This window comes from Helianthus annuus, chromosome 17 (genome assembly GCF_002127325.2).
Source record: "Helianthus annuus cultivar XRQ/B chromosome 17, HanXRQr2.0-SUNRISE, whole genome shotgun sequence".
NCBI lineage: Eukaryota > Viridiplantae > Streptophyta > Magnoliopsida > Asterales > Asteraceae > Helianthus > Helianthus annuus.
The window spans coordinates 8,921,708-8,938,436 of record NC_035449.2 but is presented as its reverse complement, the minus strand read 5'-3'; the positions used below and the strand labels follow the sequence as shown (position 1 = coordinate 8,938,436).

Here is a 16,729-nt window from a genome sequence, read left to right as displayed (position 1 = left end):
ATGTGCGGCTAAATGCTTAGTGACTTCCGCCCAGATGAACGATTATTAGTTTTTGCACAATTAAACCTTGGTGATGATTCTTGTAACTAGTTTCTTGAATGATTATTAGTTTTGTTCAAAAGCAAGTCGTTTACTTATTGTTTACATACGCTTTCTATTTTACTTGACCTGTTTTTTTATCCTTAGATCAATTAGGTATGGGAAGACTTTTTGTACTAACTCTCTCTTCTTTTTCTTATTTTCAATCCATTGCCACTTTTTTCTTTTCTCCTTTCTATTGTTTGTTTTTTTAAATCCCTTACCACTTTTTTCTTTACTAGCACGTACCTACCTGTCTTTGCTTTGTACAAGAGATCCCCCTTTTCTTCACACCTCTCTAGTCCTATCTTGCTTGAGCATTACTTGAGAGAGACTGCCCAATCCCTTTGTTAGGGGCTTTGGCTACCCTACCTCATTCCCTTCACAAAGCAAGGCAAGGCAGCGATGTCAGTGACGTTGCGGTGGCATATGGAAGTTGCAGCGATGTCAGCGACGTTGCGGCAATAGTGGTGGTTGTGGCGAGAACGATGTGGAGGCGATGGTGACGAAAATGGCTGTGACGGTTGCGGTGTTGGATGTGATAGCTGCAACAATGGCGTTGTGTGGTGATGCCAACAAGTAATACGTAGTGGTGGCAAATAGTGATGGTTTGTTGAACGGATTTATTTAGATAAAGTACACAAATTTTATAATACCAAGTCATTTTCATCCATTATATAATTTTGATATATATATACACACATATACTTGGGGGTGTAAACAAGCAGAGGCTCGAGCCCGAGCCCGAGCCCAACCCTGAATTAGAGCTCGTTTAGTTATCGAGCCAAAGCTCGAGTCTAAAATACAAATCTCGTTTAGGCTCACGAGCTATACGGGCCCAAAAAAATAGTTTTTATATAATAATAAAATAGTGACAATAACAATGGCGAACTGATCTCGAGCTTTGCATCGCTTAAGTGATATTGTAGTGAGCTCAGGCTTTGAATTTTACTTGTGAGCGGAGCTCAAGCTCAAATAAGTAGGCTCGAACCAAGCCAAGCTCGAGCTTGAGCTTTCGTAAAAACATGATAAGCTCGAAGCCGAGCATCGTCGGGCCGACGATGCTCGGCCCGGCGTTTACACCCTTATACATACTACGTCATTATATAATTTTAAATTAGTGGATTCAAATCAACCAATTATTGAAAAAGAAAACTAATTAAGTCAACAAGAGAGTCATGAAACATGATCTCAGGAGTCAAGATGGTAGGATGTAAGATAAATAGACGAGTTAGAGCATCTTCAATAAGAGGTATTTTTTCTCATTTTTGAGGGTGCCTAGTTGGCACATGCCCAACCAATCATCTTCTTAATCTCACTTGCCCCTCTCACAAACACATTTCTTCTCTCTCTCCTCTCTTCTCTCCCCTCTCTACACTCACATAACTCACACTCATCCATTTTTTTCTCATTTTTCCTCACAAACATCTTCACACCCTCTCTCCTCCACCTCACACCCTCTCTCCTTCACGTCACTTTCTCTCTCCCTAAAAATACCAAAATATTCCCTTATTGTGATGCTCTTATTATATTAAAGTAAAGAGTTGTTTTAAAAAAAGTATAGAAAACGATATTGGCTTTTGATAAAAAGTAATAGAACTATTTATTTTGATGAAAAAAATGTAACCAAATTGGGGACGGTTGAAGCTTCTTTGGATTACAGAGGTGGCAAAATGGGTGGGTTCGGTAGGTTTAGGTAATGGATTAGAATGGGTATGGGTTAGGATAGGTTTGGGTCAAGATAGGTTTTTTAAGAAAAATGTCAAGATGGGTTTAGGCCACAATGGGTTTCGGTCATGCCACGCTAAAAATTAAAAAAAATTCAAAAAAATCAGAAAAATTAAAAAATTTCAAAAAAAAATTAAAAAAATCAGAAAAACTAAAAAAATTAAAAAAATCAGAAAAATTAAAAAAATCAAAAAAATTCAAAAAAAATCAAAAAAACTTAAAAAATCAGAAAAAATTAAAAAAATCAGAAAAATTAAAAAAAATCTTGATGCCGCATTCATCACTCCCATAGTCACAAGCAAATAAACATCAAAATATTCATTAATCGTCTACATTACGTTTCATCACAAACATGTAATTATAGGCTGATCCCTTAACAACCGAAAACTTAAGAAAAACAGTCATGAATAATAGCACATAATTCAAGTAAACAAATGCATCCCAAATTCCATATACCCAATCAAACAGCACTCGCAATATTCACAACCAACACACATCCATGAAAACTTGCTAGTCAAAGATCCATCAAACCAACATCATGTTGGCAACATGTAAAAATGCCCCCACAGAAGAAGGAAAAAAAACCACAAAGCACCAACAAAATATCAAACAGAAAGAAGCCAAAAATCTTGTTTTGGATCCTATACAAGAAAACCCATAAATCAATCTACAACAAAAACATAAAACATAAAAATTAAAACTTTTTCTTACCACAGATCTTAATCGGAGCTTCGAGCTCCAAAAGATTGGGCTGTTGGAGAAAGATTTCACGAGAAGTGGTACAAAGCAACCGGATCTCAGCCTCCGGTCAATCGGTCTAGAATCACAAGCGGACGTGAATATGCCCAATCGGTCTGGCGTTCTTCGATTTGTTCAGCGGTTGATTCTCTCACACGCATCGAAGGTTCGCAGAGCATCCGGCGGCTGCTGGCGTGGCGGAGGAAACTGACGGCGCTGCGGAGGGAGGGATTGAGATGACATGAGTGGCGATCGGATCGAGTGGGTGCGGGAGACGCCGTCTGTGGTGGTGAGGAGCGGCGATGTGGTGGTGGAGTCGTCGGTGGAAAGATGATGGCGATTGAGATTGAGATGACATGATTGGCGATTGGATCGAGTGGGGGTAAACCCTAGTTCGTAGTCAGAAGAAGAAGGTTATCGGTCGAGGACTTGTTGATAGTTAAAAACCCATTTTGACCCATGTCAAAATTTAGATGGGTATTTTAAACCCATCCTAACACATCTTGACTAAATTCCCAGCCCATTTTGACTTATTTCCTTTTCTAAAGAGACCCAAAATAACCCAAAATATCATGGTTGGGTTTTTGTTGCCACCCCTAGATTATAGGTTGTAGATGCATGGGAATAAAGAGAGAAAACTGAAAGTGGGGCAAGTGCCAACATGATCTGTAAGATGAACACAAACTGTGACAAAAGTAAGAAATAGTAAACTATTTAACAAATATCATTAACCTCACCAAAGTTCATCCAACCCTAACTCAAAAAAAAAAAAAAAGATGGACAGAGTTTATTGGATGAAATCAAACAGTATACGAGCTTAAAAGCAAAGATCAAGAAATCAAGCACCTAAATGACAACCATAATCAAACCTCCGCAACTGAAAACATGACGTCATCAGAAATCTAACCATTTGGTGTAGTAAACACAGGTAGTCGGAGAGATAAGTCCATCCGGTGTGCACTCTCTGATTCTTGGACAAATCCCACAAGGAATCGAAACCAAAGCCCCTGTTTTCGGACCCTTATTAAGATCGCCAGGTGGACATCTATAACACACTTGACCAACAGGAATTGAATGATACTCCCCTAACCCAGTGCTTTTAACATCTATAATCATATTATCCAAAACCATAGACCGCAATATCTCACTTACTTGCTGGCTCGTGCACTCTGTGTTTGTCAGCCTGTTCGCCTTGAAAAAATCATACACTCCATCAGCCGTTGCAACCTTTAACTTCCGAATTATCTTTAAACAAAGGTTTTTGAGTTCATCAATGAATGTCGTATCAAGATCACCGTTAACATACCATGAACCGCCTGTGATTTCCTTTGATGGCTCAAACTCGGCTGCAATGTAGTGTTTTCTACCCTTCTGTTGCACATGAACAACTTCTTTTATGTGTGATGAGTTTAGAAGGTTCTTGATACACTTGTTGATAGCCGCATCTGTTAAATTTGTTTCGGTCTTCAAGTCCCTTGTCCAGATCGCCATTTCTTTTTTGCTTTTGATGACTTCGAGTACTTTACGGTCTAATTCAGGTAGACCACCAGCTTGTTTAGGTTCTGGTTTTTTTCTTTTATTTAAGAGACTCATCTTGACGGATCTGCAACAAGATATGAAAACAAAAACCCTGCTCTGTCAAATCTTCAATTGTTGATAAATATGATAATCCGATCGAACGTGAATACATATGATAATTGATGAAGATGCTTACTCGAACTCAACATAAATCATATCAAGCCGAGAGTCATATTTCAAATTTTACGATGAGCATGATAATCTGATCAAACCTATGCAGCTAATATCGGTGATATATCGGTCCCCTAGTAAAATATCGGTGTCAAATATCGGTCATATCAATTCCCTAGTAAAATATCGGTGTCAAAGGCGATATTTGACCGATATAATCGATATATCACCGATATTTGACCGATATAGCCAATATATCACTGAATTATTAGTGTTAAATTGCTATATATATAAATTCTGCATTATTATAAAATTACCGATATCCATCTCACCGAGCATAGTTATTAAAGGCGCGAGGCGCACTCGGGGCGATTTGTTGGGCCCGAGCATAGTCACATAATTCGCTGGTCATGGCATGATTTTCGTTTTGGTTCGTCCGATCCAATTCGCGGTACGAACAGGATCCGGGTTCGCAAGGGATCGCGTTTCCGAATGGCAACAATTCAAATGTAATAGAGAAGAAATGGTGGCTAATCGAAGCTTACCTGCTTGCTTGCTTGCCTGCTGGCTGATTGAACCGTCCCTTCCCTCCCTCCCTGCTGAATCGTAAAATGAATGAAAGAAGATCTCTCAGTCGGCTGTTTGTTTTTTAGGTTTGGAAGCTGGAGGAGATAGACAAGAGGACGACGGCGGCCGCTTTAGTTTAGTTTAGGGTTGTTTTAATTTTTATTTTAGCTGGTGACGGTATTCCAATCGAAAGAGAAAACCAAAAAAATCGTGATAAACCAACAATTATCAAAAACAGTAAAACAATTATGATTTTATATATCTAAAAATTAATTTTTACGATGTTCCTTTTTTTTAATTTTACCCATACTCCTATGTAACTAAATCTTGGTTTATATAATTTGCAAAATATATGTAATAACACTTAACTATAATAATAACATGATTTTGTAAGGTTGAAAGGGTTAAAAGGCAAAACAAAAAAGAACATAGGCTACATTTGTAAATATCAACAAACACTCAACCCAAATTCCCTATACAACGCATATGATGATATTCTCGTAAATAATCTGAAAAAGGGAAAATAGTCAAAGAAAGTTGACCGAGCACTATTCATCCGAATGTGATGAATTAATATATATATATATATATATATATATATATGAATTTTATTTCTATTTTTATTTTAAATATATATATCAGAGTAAATTACAAAAATCGTCCTTTAGGCCTACCTCAGTTAATTTTTGTGATTAAATCTGACCAAATAGACCTCACATGAGGGTATTTTTATGGTTAAATCTGAACAAATGGACCCCACATGTAGGGTTGTCCAAAAAACTCGCGCCTCGGAGCTCGCTCGATATGGCTTGGTGAGAAAGTGAGCCTAGCTCGGCTCGGCTCGTGATAAGCCAAATTGGCTCGGTTTGGTTCACTTGATAGCTCGGCTCGGCTTAGCTCGAACTATTTTACTTATAATATATTTTATTTTTATATACACTGTTATTGGCCAATAATAATCCCAACTCATTTAATCACCAATGATAATCCGAACTATTCACTTTTGTTTGTAAAATACTCCCAGTTAAAAAAAACACTAACTAGGTTAAAAAATTGCTGATGTGGCATCTGATGTGGCCCTTTTAGCTGATGTGTCATATGACGTGGTAGTTGATGTGGCATTTTTTGATGACGTGGTAGCTAATGTGCAGTATACGTGGCATTTTTCGATGATGTGACAACTGATGTGGCAGGTGACGTGGCAAGCCACATCAGCAATTTTTTAACCTAGTTAGTTTTTTTAACTGGGATTATTTTACAAACAAAAGTGAATAGTTCGGATTATTATAGGTGATTAAATGAGTTGGAATTATTATTGGTCAATAACAGTGAGTTGGAATTATTTAAATCCAATTTGCCTATAATATATTACAAAAAATGATTGTTATTTACATGTATTTAGGCTTGTAGTTTGATATCTATGACATATTTAAAGGTTGATTGTCGTGTTCATGAACAAATATTGTATTTACTTTAAATATAAAACTTATTTTGCGTTGTTGAACGTGATTTTGGCTTATAATATATTAGGTTGAACTTATTTTGAATATGTTCTTTTGAAGTATTGAATTGAATAATATTTTAGAATACTGAATTTTGAGAGCTATGTAATAATTTTTATTTTTAAAATCGAGCCAAACCAAGCCGAGCCAGCTCGGTTTAAAACCAAGCCGAGCCCGAGCTTAGATTTTCAGCTCGGTTTTAAATCCGAGCCGAGCCAACTCGGTCTATAATCGAGCCGAGCCCGAGCTAGGAACAGTCCTACCCACATGAAAGTAAAATGACTAAAATACCTCATGTGGGGTCCATTTGGTAAGATTTAAGCACAAAAATTAACTTAGTTAGGGCTAAAGGATATAACTTGCAAGGGTTTGCAAACATCGAGTACGTTTTCTGTAATTATTGAAGATAAAGGACACAGTTTGCAATTAGTGGCATACATAAATGATGATTTTGTAATTTACTCTATACATTATTATTAGCCAATGAATGATGGTAAAAGAAATTTAAACTATTTTTACCTAGCATAGTTAAATTATTTTGAGTTTATTTTTGTTTACTCTATCTTTGTTGTTAACATGATTTTTATTTTGAGTGAATTTCAAGGATTGCTCTTTATCTTTATACCCATTTTCATGTGTTGTCTTTTATGTTTAAAATTGACGATTTTTGTCCTTTATGTTTTCATATCATAGGTGAGTTCACTGCTCTTTCACAAGCATGCGTCTAGTGGGGACAAACAAACAAACTTACATCCCAGTAGGGGATACTTGACACACTTTTATCCCTAGAGGGAATACGTTATAACTGTTGATGTTGGATAATACACTCAAAACTATCACCTTAAGTCCCATCTTACTACCGAACTAGTTTCTTGGAGGGCAACGGGGTTATTAGTTGATAGCGCTATTAGGTTTGGCACCCTTACGACGTATCTGGACAGGACGGGCGTGAACTAATGACCTTAACCACTCGACCAATGTTGATAGGCATTGGGGAAGGGCAAACAACAGTCGTTTTGCGGTATCGAGTTATTATCAACATGCTTTGAAACTAAACACTTGGCAACTAAACGTTTTACAAAACTGTGAACTCGCTAGCTTTATGTTAATACACTTTTTCTGCATGCTTGTAGGTCGATAGGTATTTGATGTGGGACTTGTAGTCTGGGGAGCTGGAGTGGTCATGGGTCGTGACTAGTGTAAAGACAAGGAGTATTGATTGTTTTTACATACTTTGGATTTGAGTTACTAAAACAACGAATTATGCTTCCGCTGAACTTAAACATGTTTTGAACAAATGTTTTGAATTTTCTAATTACATTGAATGTGAATTTTTATTTATTGTATTATGTTAGTTCAATGTGATTAGTGGTTGGATCCTGGTACGTCACACGCCTTGCGGTGAAGAAGATTGTTGAGTTGGAAGATTCACATGCTAATACCTAGAGGGACTTCACGAGATCATTGAAAGATAGCTAAAGGGCCTTAATATATATATATATATATACACACACACACACACACATATAAACTGGTGGATGGTGTACGGACAATGGTGGTGGCGGTTAGGGATGAGCCTTTTTTCCCAAATACTCGTACTCGTACCCGTACCGTACCTGTACCCGTACCAATTTTAGGTATTTGGTACATATATCAGTACTCAGTTTTATATAGACCTTTAAAAGTTTTTTATATTATGTTTTATCTCGTGTTATGGTATTTATAGTACTTGTATTGATTTTACCTACACGGTACCCGTACTATATTGGTTCTCGTACCAATTCTACATATTTGGCACCCGTACTATATTGGTACTCATGTCAATTTTACCTATTTAGTACCCCGTACAAGTGCTTAAAAATTATATAAAAACAAAATGGTACCAAAGCGGGTACTGTATCGAAAATACTCGTACCCGTACGATACCTATGTATTTGGTACCCAGTTTTGTTCAAATTCGATATCAGTATTTTCAGTACCTGTACCGGTATGGGTATGATACCAATCCCATCCCTAGTGGCGGTGGTGGTGGGAGGTGGACGTGGATGATGGGTGGTGGTGTTGGACGGGGGTGGTGGACGGTGGTGATGGTGATGGTGATGGTGATGTTGATGGACGGTGGTGGTGTTTAATTCTCTACAAACCTTAGAAGATCATAAAAGTGGTTGGTCTAAGTATGCACCAACAAGAGCTCGCGAAAATGTTTTCTAATGAAACATATTTGAAAAAACAAACAGTCTGCAGATCGCATTGTCTGTGTGGAATATACAGAAGAGCCTATGCAAATATTTTTTAGAAAAACAAACACCATCTTAAAATAAGATGTAGATAAAAACTAATGTTTATTTAAGAACACACTAAGATTGAAAAACCCGATTAATGTATAGGAAAACAAAGACTCAACCGAAAATATAACTCAAGACAAATGTTTGACTCTCTATTATAAACTTTATGATTAAGAAAGAAATTGTATCTTTAAGATTTAAAAGTTAGCATTTATGAGAGATACATAGTGTTTTGACATGTATAAGGTTAACACTACGCATGGGATAACAAGAATTCGTGCGTTAATCGTAATAAATATGTTTAGAATACTTATGTATTATTGAAAAAGTATGTTTATAAGTTACAGTAACTTTCGGGTCATTGAAACTACAAGAATCGACAAGTAGATCAACTTACGCGATTTCAACACGTAGCGCGTGTGCGCGACATTTAATTCCATATCAGAAAAATACTAATATTTTGAGCATAAAAATAATTATTTTAATTTATAAACTAATTTGTATTGAAATTTATGCGAGAAAATGAGAATTCTGACGCAAGAACAAGCTAGAACGGAGTTGTGTCCAGACAATGGTGGGCTGAAGAAGGATGAGCTTGACTGATGGGCTTCAAAGTTCAAACCCACTCCACCAAAACTTAGGTATATAAACCCTTATATACCTCAACATCCTTCATTATTCACAAACATTTTATCTCTCTGCCTCATTTCTCTCTAACCTCTCTCTACATTCTCTCTCTATAACACAAGATCCGTCGACCAGAATCCAGCCACCACACGGCGGAGCCATGGCGGCAGCGGCAGCCGACCACGGCGGCACATGCCGGCGAACCTTTCGGCGACCGTTTTCTGGCCAAAGGTACACTTTGTCTGCTAATTTCGACGTTCCGAACACCATGGTGAGGTCCATTTTCTCTAATTCAGGGCGGTTTGTGCCGTAGAGAAACTTTGAAGATAATCCGGCCAATTTCTATCAAGTTTGTTTTCAACTTTTCTCTTCATGTATGTCAAGATCTTGCTTTGAAGGATGTTGGTATTGCTTATCCAAACTATGTCAAGATCTTGGTTTTAAGAACCTCCAACTTATTTATAGTTAACTTCAACATGTACATCATACCATATTATATGGTAAATCGTACCGAAGCGATCCGAAATGAGCCTACCCCCGATCGTACCGAATTTTAGAGACCTAGCGAATTGCGACCCCGTTTCACGTTCCCGTACCGGAGCGTACCACAAACCATGTGACTATGGGCCCGAGGCTTTATTTACGCCTAGGCGCTCTCTTTAATAACTATGAACTGAAGCATAGTTACTAAAGGTGCGAGGCGCACTCAGGGCGATTCGTTGGGCCCGGGGATTTATTTGCGCCTAGGTGCGTCTGGGCGCTCGCTTTAATAACTATGCCACCGAGATAACCTAACTCAAATATCGGTCCTTGACCGATATCCGATATTTTACCACATTACATAGGATCAAAGGTGAATATGGTAATTACGTAGAAGCTTACTCAAATTCGACATTCAAGGAGACTGTCAATTCTCGGTTTTTATGATGAGCATGATAATGTGATGAAACGCGAATACACATGGTGATAATTGAAGAAGCTTACAAGAATTCAACATAATTCATTTCAAGCAGACTGTGTATACTGTATAGCAACTTTAACGCATCAGTACAAATATATGTGAAACGAAAGCATCAAAGGAAGCACAGTGAATATATAAACAAATCATAATTATGATTTGGTATACATGTTATAATCTACATAGGGAGTGATATGAGCAGTTTTATTCGATTCGAGCAAAAATGAAACCCTAATTCGTACGAAACTAACACAAACATTAAATTGAAGGTTGATTGCTGTAGAATTAACAACGAACGATCATGATATTGGAAAATGAAAAGAAGGAAATCGAACCTTGGGGGGGTTAAAAAACGAGGCCGTACAAGAACCAACCGACAGAAACCCGATTGAAGTCGCCGAAGCAGTGGCGACGACGACGGTGAAGGACTGAAGTCGCGTCTGGTAGTGGGACGGCAGGACTCAGGAGGCGTGTTTCGTTTTTTAAACCCTAAAACCAAGAATAAGGCTGATCACGATCACGAGTCGAGCCGAACCGAACCCCGAACTTTTCACTAAGTGTTGTTATGTTGTTATGTATGTACGCTTCGTATATAATTTTTTAGGTGTATACATTTTCGACCCCCGGTTATATAAAAAATTAGTTATTTAGAATTTTTAGGTTTGGTGACTTCCGACCCCCGGTGGAAATTTTCAAGCTTCGCCACTATGTGCTATGAAAGGGGAAAACGCTTTAGTATGGGTGACGTCTGACGTGACTACATCTTTAAGCTTCCCATTATAAATGATCTTACCTTCAATATAAGCTGGAAATTAAACACGTATTCAACTATAGTATACAAGTTTCAAATAACAAGTTTATACAAGTCTCAAAAAGCATTGTATCAAACTACCAATACACAAGACAAATCAAGGATGGAAATTTATTCTAACAAGCCACTATCATCTCAAATTCAGCTTAGATTTTCACGAGTCAAGTAACTCAAGCCAAGGCAACTCGATGGAATTATGAGTTAATTACAAGCCATTCCAAACAACCTAAAATCTACTCCCAAAGCACTTGACTGATCTGTTTTTTCTTAGATCAACAAACTCACATACCCGCTAAAACTACTCGTAAATTTATAGCGGTGTCCATGAAAAGACTAGATACAACACCACTTGTGGGGCAACACCTTACCATCAGGTTAGGTTACAAGCCATTTGATAAATGTTTAATCTACTACATAGACACACTATACATTGATTCTGGATTAGCCTTAGATACAATTTGACACACTACGGGGGTATTTGTTTATCTCTTAATGAGACTCTTAATGGTTCATATCTCTTACTAGTTCAGCACTAATGGTTTAAACTGTTTGTTTCGCGAGCAGATGTCTGAATGGTTCAGACATTTGCCTCTTAATGGTTAAGTATTATACTGAGTCTGAATGGTTAATACATCTAATTTGAATTGGTCAGACATTTGCCTCTGAACGGTTAAGCATTATGCTGGCTCTTAATGGTTCAGACCTCTTACTGGTTCAGCACTTAACCATTTGGAAGTTGCCAAACAACCCTACATTAACTATGATGGAATTGCACTAGTTGGTAGTATTCACTAATCACACTAACATTACATCTCCTAATTACACTAACTATTGAATACTGTGAGATGGCACCATCGGGCTAAGCATTTAAATGCTTAAACGCAAGTTCATAACACTAAAGTTGATTTTCTATCATGTTAATGTGTGAATTTGATTAGCCACATAACAAAAACTGTATTGTGTTCATGGACACGAGTCACAATTCAATAAACATTTAAGTGTCGAATATAATTACTACACATCAAAATTAAACACAAGCAACCAAACCATAATCGTAGACTCGTAGTTATGATCACGAAAAAAACAAACTGTCGCTTGCCCGCTTAAATTGGAACCCTTTTGTTCTTTTTCTTTTGCTTTTGCTTTTATGGGCTGCCCCAAAGTCCAACTTGCTTCAAAATTAAAATACCAATTGAGTAGTAGCCCATATATATCTTATTTGTGGCCCAATAGATTTGAGATTGAAATCCACGTATACTTCCTTTAATTCTCGACTTTTAATCAGTTCTTTTTCTTAAACTCGATCATAACTAGCTTAAATATCTCCATTTAGCTCAGATTTCATCAAAAGCTATGAAATGATATATACATCACAATATAGTATACATAACAGGGCCGTCTCCGAAAATCTTAAAAAAAAATTAGGCCCTGTGCGAGTTGAGAAATACGGGCCCTTTTGCGCCAATTTAAAACGGTTTAAACTTTAGTTAGGTTTAAACTTTAATTAAACTATTGGGCCAATTTTATATAGTTTCAAACTTAACTAATTGGTATTGATGAGTAAAAGAGTAATGAGCTTAATTTAAAATAAGTTTGTTTATTGAGTTTAAAATAAATATAATGTTATGTTAAAATCTTAAAAAATTCTTAAAAAATCTATAATATAAGATTAAACAAAATAACTTTTAATAATAATATTTATGAGACCTATAATTCAAAGGATTTATATGAGACATAACTTTAGCTACTCTATACTGTTGTAGCAGTTTTGATTATATTTAGAGGAAAAAGAAATTTAGATTAAAAAAAAGATAATATTTATATACTAGCCACTTTGGTGGGCCAAAATCATAAGATTACAAAAATGTATGCAGATACTATCAAACTTACAAATGGGGCCCAAAATCAATGCAGACAAAAAAAATTTGATGATGCTGGGTTCAGAAATAAAATAGGTAACCAGGTACGGGATCGATCCCGCGTCTATTATGTAAACAAGATTGCACACAACCAACTCAGCTGCATTAAAGTTTAAGAAATAAGGTTTAATATATATATATATAAGAATAATAATAATATGAATTTTTTTGGGCCCTAAAAGGTTTTGGGCCCTGTTCCATAGCACACACTGCACTTGCTTTGGGCCAGGCCTGATACATAAATAACATAAAATTAATTAAACAATCAATTATACTCCTTAAGGTGTGTTAAAAAATGAACCCATCAATATATTTGACACAACAATTTATAACGACTTCATAATGCTATTCATTATACTTTATAATATTACATAAAATATTAATATATTCTATTTTGATACGGATAAACACTATGAGATCAATTTCGAGCGATCGTACGATTATGACCTACTACCATACATGTCTTAACCATAGTTACCTAAATCGCTAGGGTACCCACGATCCACGTATTGGATCGTGGTGTACCCAATCGCAATTCGCTACCGATCCGGAACGTCCTGGTCCGGCGATCCAAATTGATTAGGTCCGGCGATCAGAGTTTCTCAGGTGCGGCGTTCCAGAATGATAAGGTTCGGTGTTCCAGAATGATAAGGATCGACGTTCCATATGACGAATTCCGACGATCGGCCCTGAAACCACGAAGAAAGGGAAGAAGAAGACAGAACCATGTAGAAGAAGACAACGGCTGCGTAGGTGTTTTAGGGCTTTTTAGGGTTTAAATATGTTTAGTTATTTCAACATTTAACCTCTCTATTTTTACTAGTTTACATTTAAGCCCTAATACTTGTAGTTTTTTTACATAAAAAGTATAAAAGTAGTTTGTGTATTTAAACATTTAACCCCCTCTATCTTCACTAGTTTACATTATGTTTGGTAATTTGAATTTTGGAATTTGGTAATTTCTGTTTTAATTTGTGTACACCGAACCGGACTCCATGGTACACTGTACCGGTTCGTACCGAAATGAACCTACCCTCCTCCGTACCGAAAACGTCATCTCTAGCGAATCGCGTACCCAAACCACGTACCCGTACCGGAGCGAACCGCGAGTTAGGTAACTATGGTCTTAACCATAAATGTTCTAAAATTAATGTCTTAACCCATAGATGAATATCCATCCCGGGTGTTTTATATCTTTGTGTCGGGTTCGAGTTTTTATGTTCTCCCTAACGCTGTGTTCCCGAGTTAAGTTAAGGGGAGAAAAGAAATGATTCTCTCATTTTTTTTCTCTTCTCTCCGTTTCTTTCCAAATTGAAAATATTAAATTTAGGCAAAAAAAACCTCTTATTTTCTCTTCTTTCTCTCCTTTAATAAAACTCTGCAAAACAACTTCAATTTTACAAGTGGGAGAAGGTTATCAGATATATATGGGCCAAATTTATTGAAAAGATTGGCAATCATGTTGGAGGTTAATCTTATCCTAAATTAATTGGCATGTCAACTCGGAGCTTTTCCAGCTTTAATTGCTAAGTATTAAGTCATCATTGAGATTTATAGTTTCATTTTGGAATAATGGAATTTAATAATCCCAACTTTCACCAGCTGGCCGGCAACGGATCCAGTTTCAAAAATAGCCACTGGCGGTCCTAACTTTTGACTTTTTGTAAAACATTGGACCCTTGCTAACACCGTACAAGGGATGTTAGTGGCGACCGGCAGTGGTCCAATTTTTGAAGTTGGGACCACCCTCTCCTATTCTCCCAGCAAGGGTCCAATGTTTTACAAAATGTCAAAAGTTAGGACCACCAGTGGTTATTTTTGAAGTTGGGTTCGTTGTCGACCAACTGGTGAAAGTTAGAATTATTAAATTCCATTATTCCTTTCATTTTTTATATTCTAGGATATGAAATATGAAATATGAATTTTATATTCTTGGATATGAAATATAAACTAGTATTTCAGATAATTAAACAAATAATCCAAAGAATGATTGATAGCGTGTTTAATTGGCGGCAACGGTATTGCTTCTTGTATACAACTAGTTTTATGCCTCGTTCGCGGTGTGACACAATAACACGAACATTTCTAAGTTTGATAACATGTATATTTGTGTTTCGACTACTTGTAGATACTATTTATAACATGATCTCAATAGAAATTACATCGAGACGTCGATAAAAATATGCTCATCAAAGAAAGTTTTTTAATAAAGTTTAGGAACTTGAGAGTAACTTAATTAAAGATCAAGAGTAAAGTAAAATAAAAGTAAAAAACTGGCTAAACTTTAGGGATTTTAAATGGGGGTAACTTTATAGAAATGTAACCATGTTTGTCAACTGTTACAATTAAGTCACTGAAACTTTTTTTGTCTCTCTAAAATCAATAGAGTTTCATTTTGTGTTCTAATACTATGTAATTATCAGGTTAATAGGTTACCATGATGATGTGTCAGGTTTTATTATTATTAATGATGTGGAAAATATAAATTAAGACCTATATTTTTCATCTAATTGAAATTAAGCAATAACATTGTTATTTTAAGAATCAGTTTAATGTTTAAACAATCTTCTTCGTTCGTCATTGAGACTTATGCAAACAACTTTAATATATATATATATAGGTAGAGGATCCTGTAAAAAGTGGGGCTTTTGTAAGAAGTGTAAGAAATAATTTTGGAATGACAAGTGTCTCTCTTCTCAATTAATTCAAAAGGGTACATTAGTAATTTACCTTTTCTTATCAATTAATTGTGTGTAACTGTTTTGGAGTTAATTTAGGAGACTATATCATCAGAATCAATCATTAACTAGTATTATATCATCTTCGTTCATTAATTCAGGTTCAAAAGTATTTTTTTTTCTCTGCAATTTTGGAGCAATTTTTTCATTACGAAAATCACAAATGGAAGAGAGCGATACAGGTTCATGTGTGGTGTTTTATTGCATAAAACAATTGTTTGTATGGTGTCGTTTATATACATATTGCGTTGAGGAAAAATATACAATAAAACTTACTGTGTTTTCATGGATTTCATCTATATTTTTTTTCATGAAAAAACATGAGTTATTTGATAAAGTTTGTTTTATATAATGTTTGGTATGAAACGGGTTCTATTAAGTTGTATGGTGTTATATTCATAGAAGGTTGATTGGGATTCCAAATAAAACACCATGACTTGAATCATGGTGTGGTGTTTTATCTGGAGACATTGTTCATGGTGTGGTGTTTTATCTGGAGACAAAACACCACGCCATGAACAATGTCTCCAGATAAAACACCACGCCATGAATAATGTCTCCAGATAAAACACCACCCCATGAACAATGTCTCCAGATAAAACACCATGCTATGAACAATGTCTCCAGATGTTTAAAACACCACGCCATGAACAGTGTCTCCAGATAAAACACCACACCATGAACAGTGTCTCCAGATAAAACACCACGCCATGAACAATGTCTCCAGATAAAACACGACGCCATGAACAATGTCTCCAGATAAAACACCACACCATGAACAATGTCTCCAGATAAAACACCACACCATGAACAATGTCTCCAGATAAAACACTACGCCATGAATCTGATTACAGTTCTTCTTAACGTAAAACACCACGCATTGAATCTTATATAAAACAAAGAGGCTTCCGATTTAGATCTTGGTAATTAATTCCTATAATTAAGGAAAAAGGAGTGAATGTAGGTGTTTTTGGTTGTGTAGAATACGGTTACCATATTTGAAACGTTGAAAAAGACACTATTGCCCTTCAATTTTACATAAGGTCCCTCTAATTAAAACACAATTTACATTTTTATACCATATTGATC

The 16,729-nt window shown here is 36.2% G+C and overlaps 1 protein-coding gene across 3 annotated transcripts; it reads right to left on the bottom strand.

The window, feature by feature from the left end:
• Positions 1 to 3,231: 3,231 nt before the first annotated feature.
• On the bottom strand, positions 3,232 to 4,946 carry LOC110921339 (DNA-directed RNA polymerase III subunit RPC6). Of its 3 annotated transcripts, none has more exons than XM_035986653.1 (2): positions 4,788 to 4,946; positions 3,232 to 4,148 (listed from the first exon to the last, which is right to left on the bottom strand). In XM_035986653.1, the coding sequence occupies exon 2, from the start codon at positions 4,135 to 4,137 to the stop codon at positions 3,439 to 3,441; it is 699 nt and encodes a 232-aa protein (XP_035842546.1). In that variant the 5' UTR covers positions 4,138 to 4,148; positions 4,788 to 4,946; the 3' UTR covers positions 3,232 to 3,438. The 3 variants fall into 3 exon arrangements, with proteins under 3 accessions (XP_035842546.1, XP_022021339.1, XP_035842545.1); XM_022165647.2 differs by having other exon boundaries at positions 3,232 to 4,147; positions 4,779 to 4,945; XM_035986652.1 differs by lacking the exon at positions 4,788 to 4,946 and adding an exon at positions 4,566 to 4,770 and having other exon boundaries at positions 3,232 to 4,147.
• Positions 4,947 to 16,729: the final 11,783 nt, after the last annotated feature.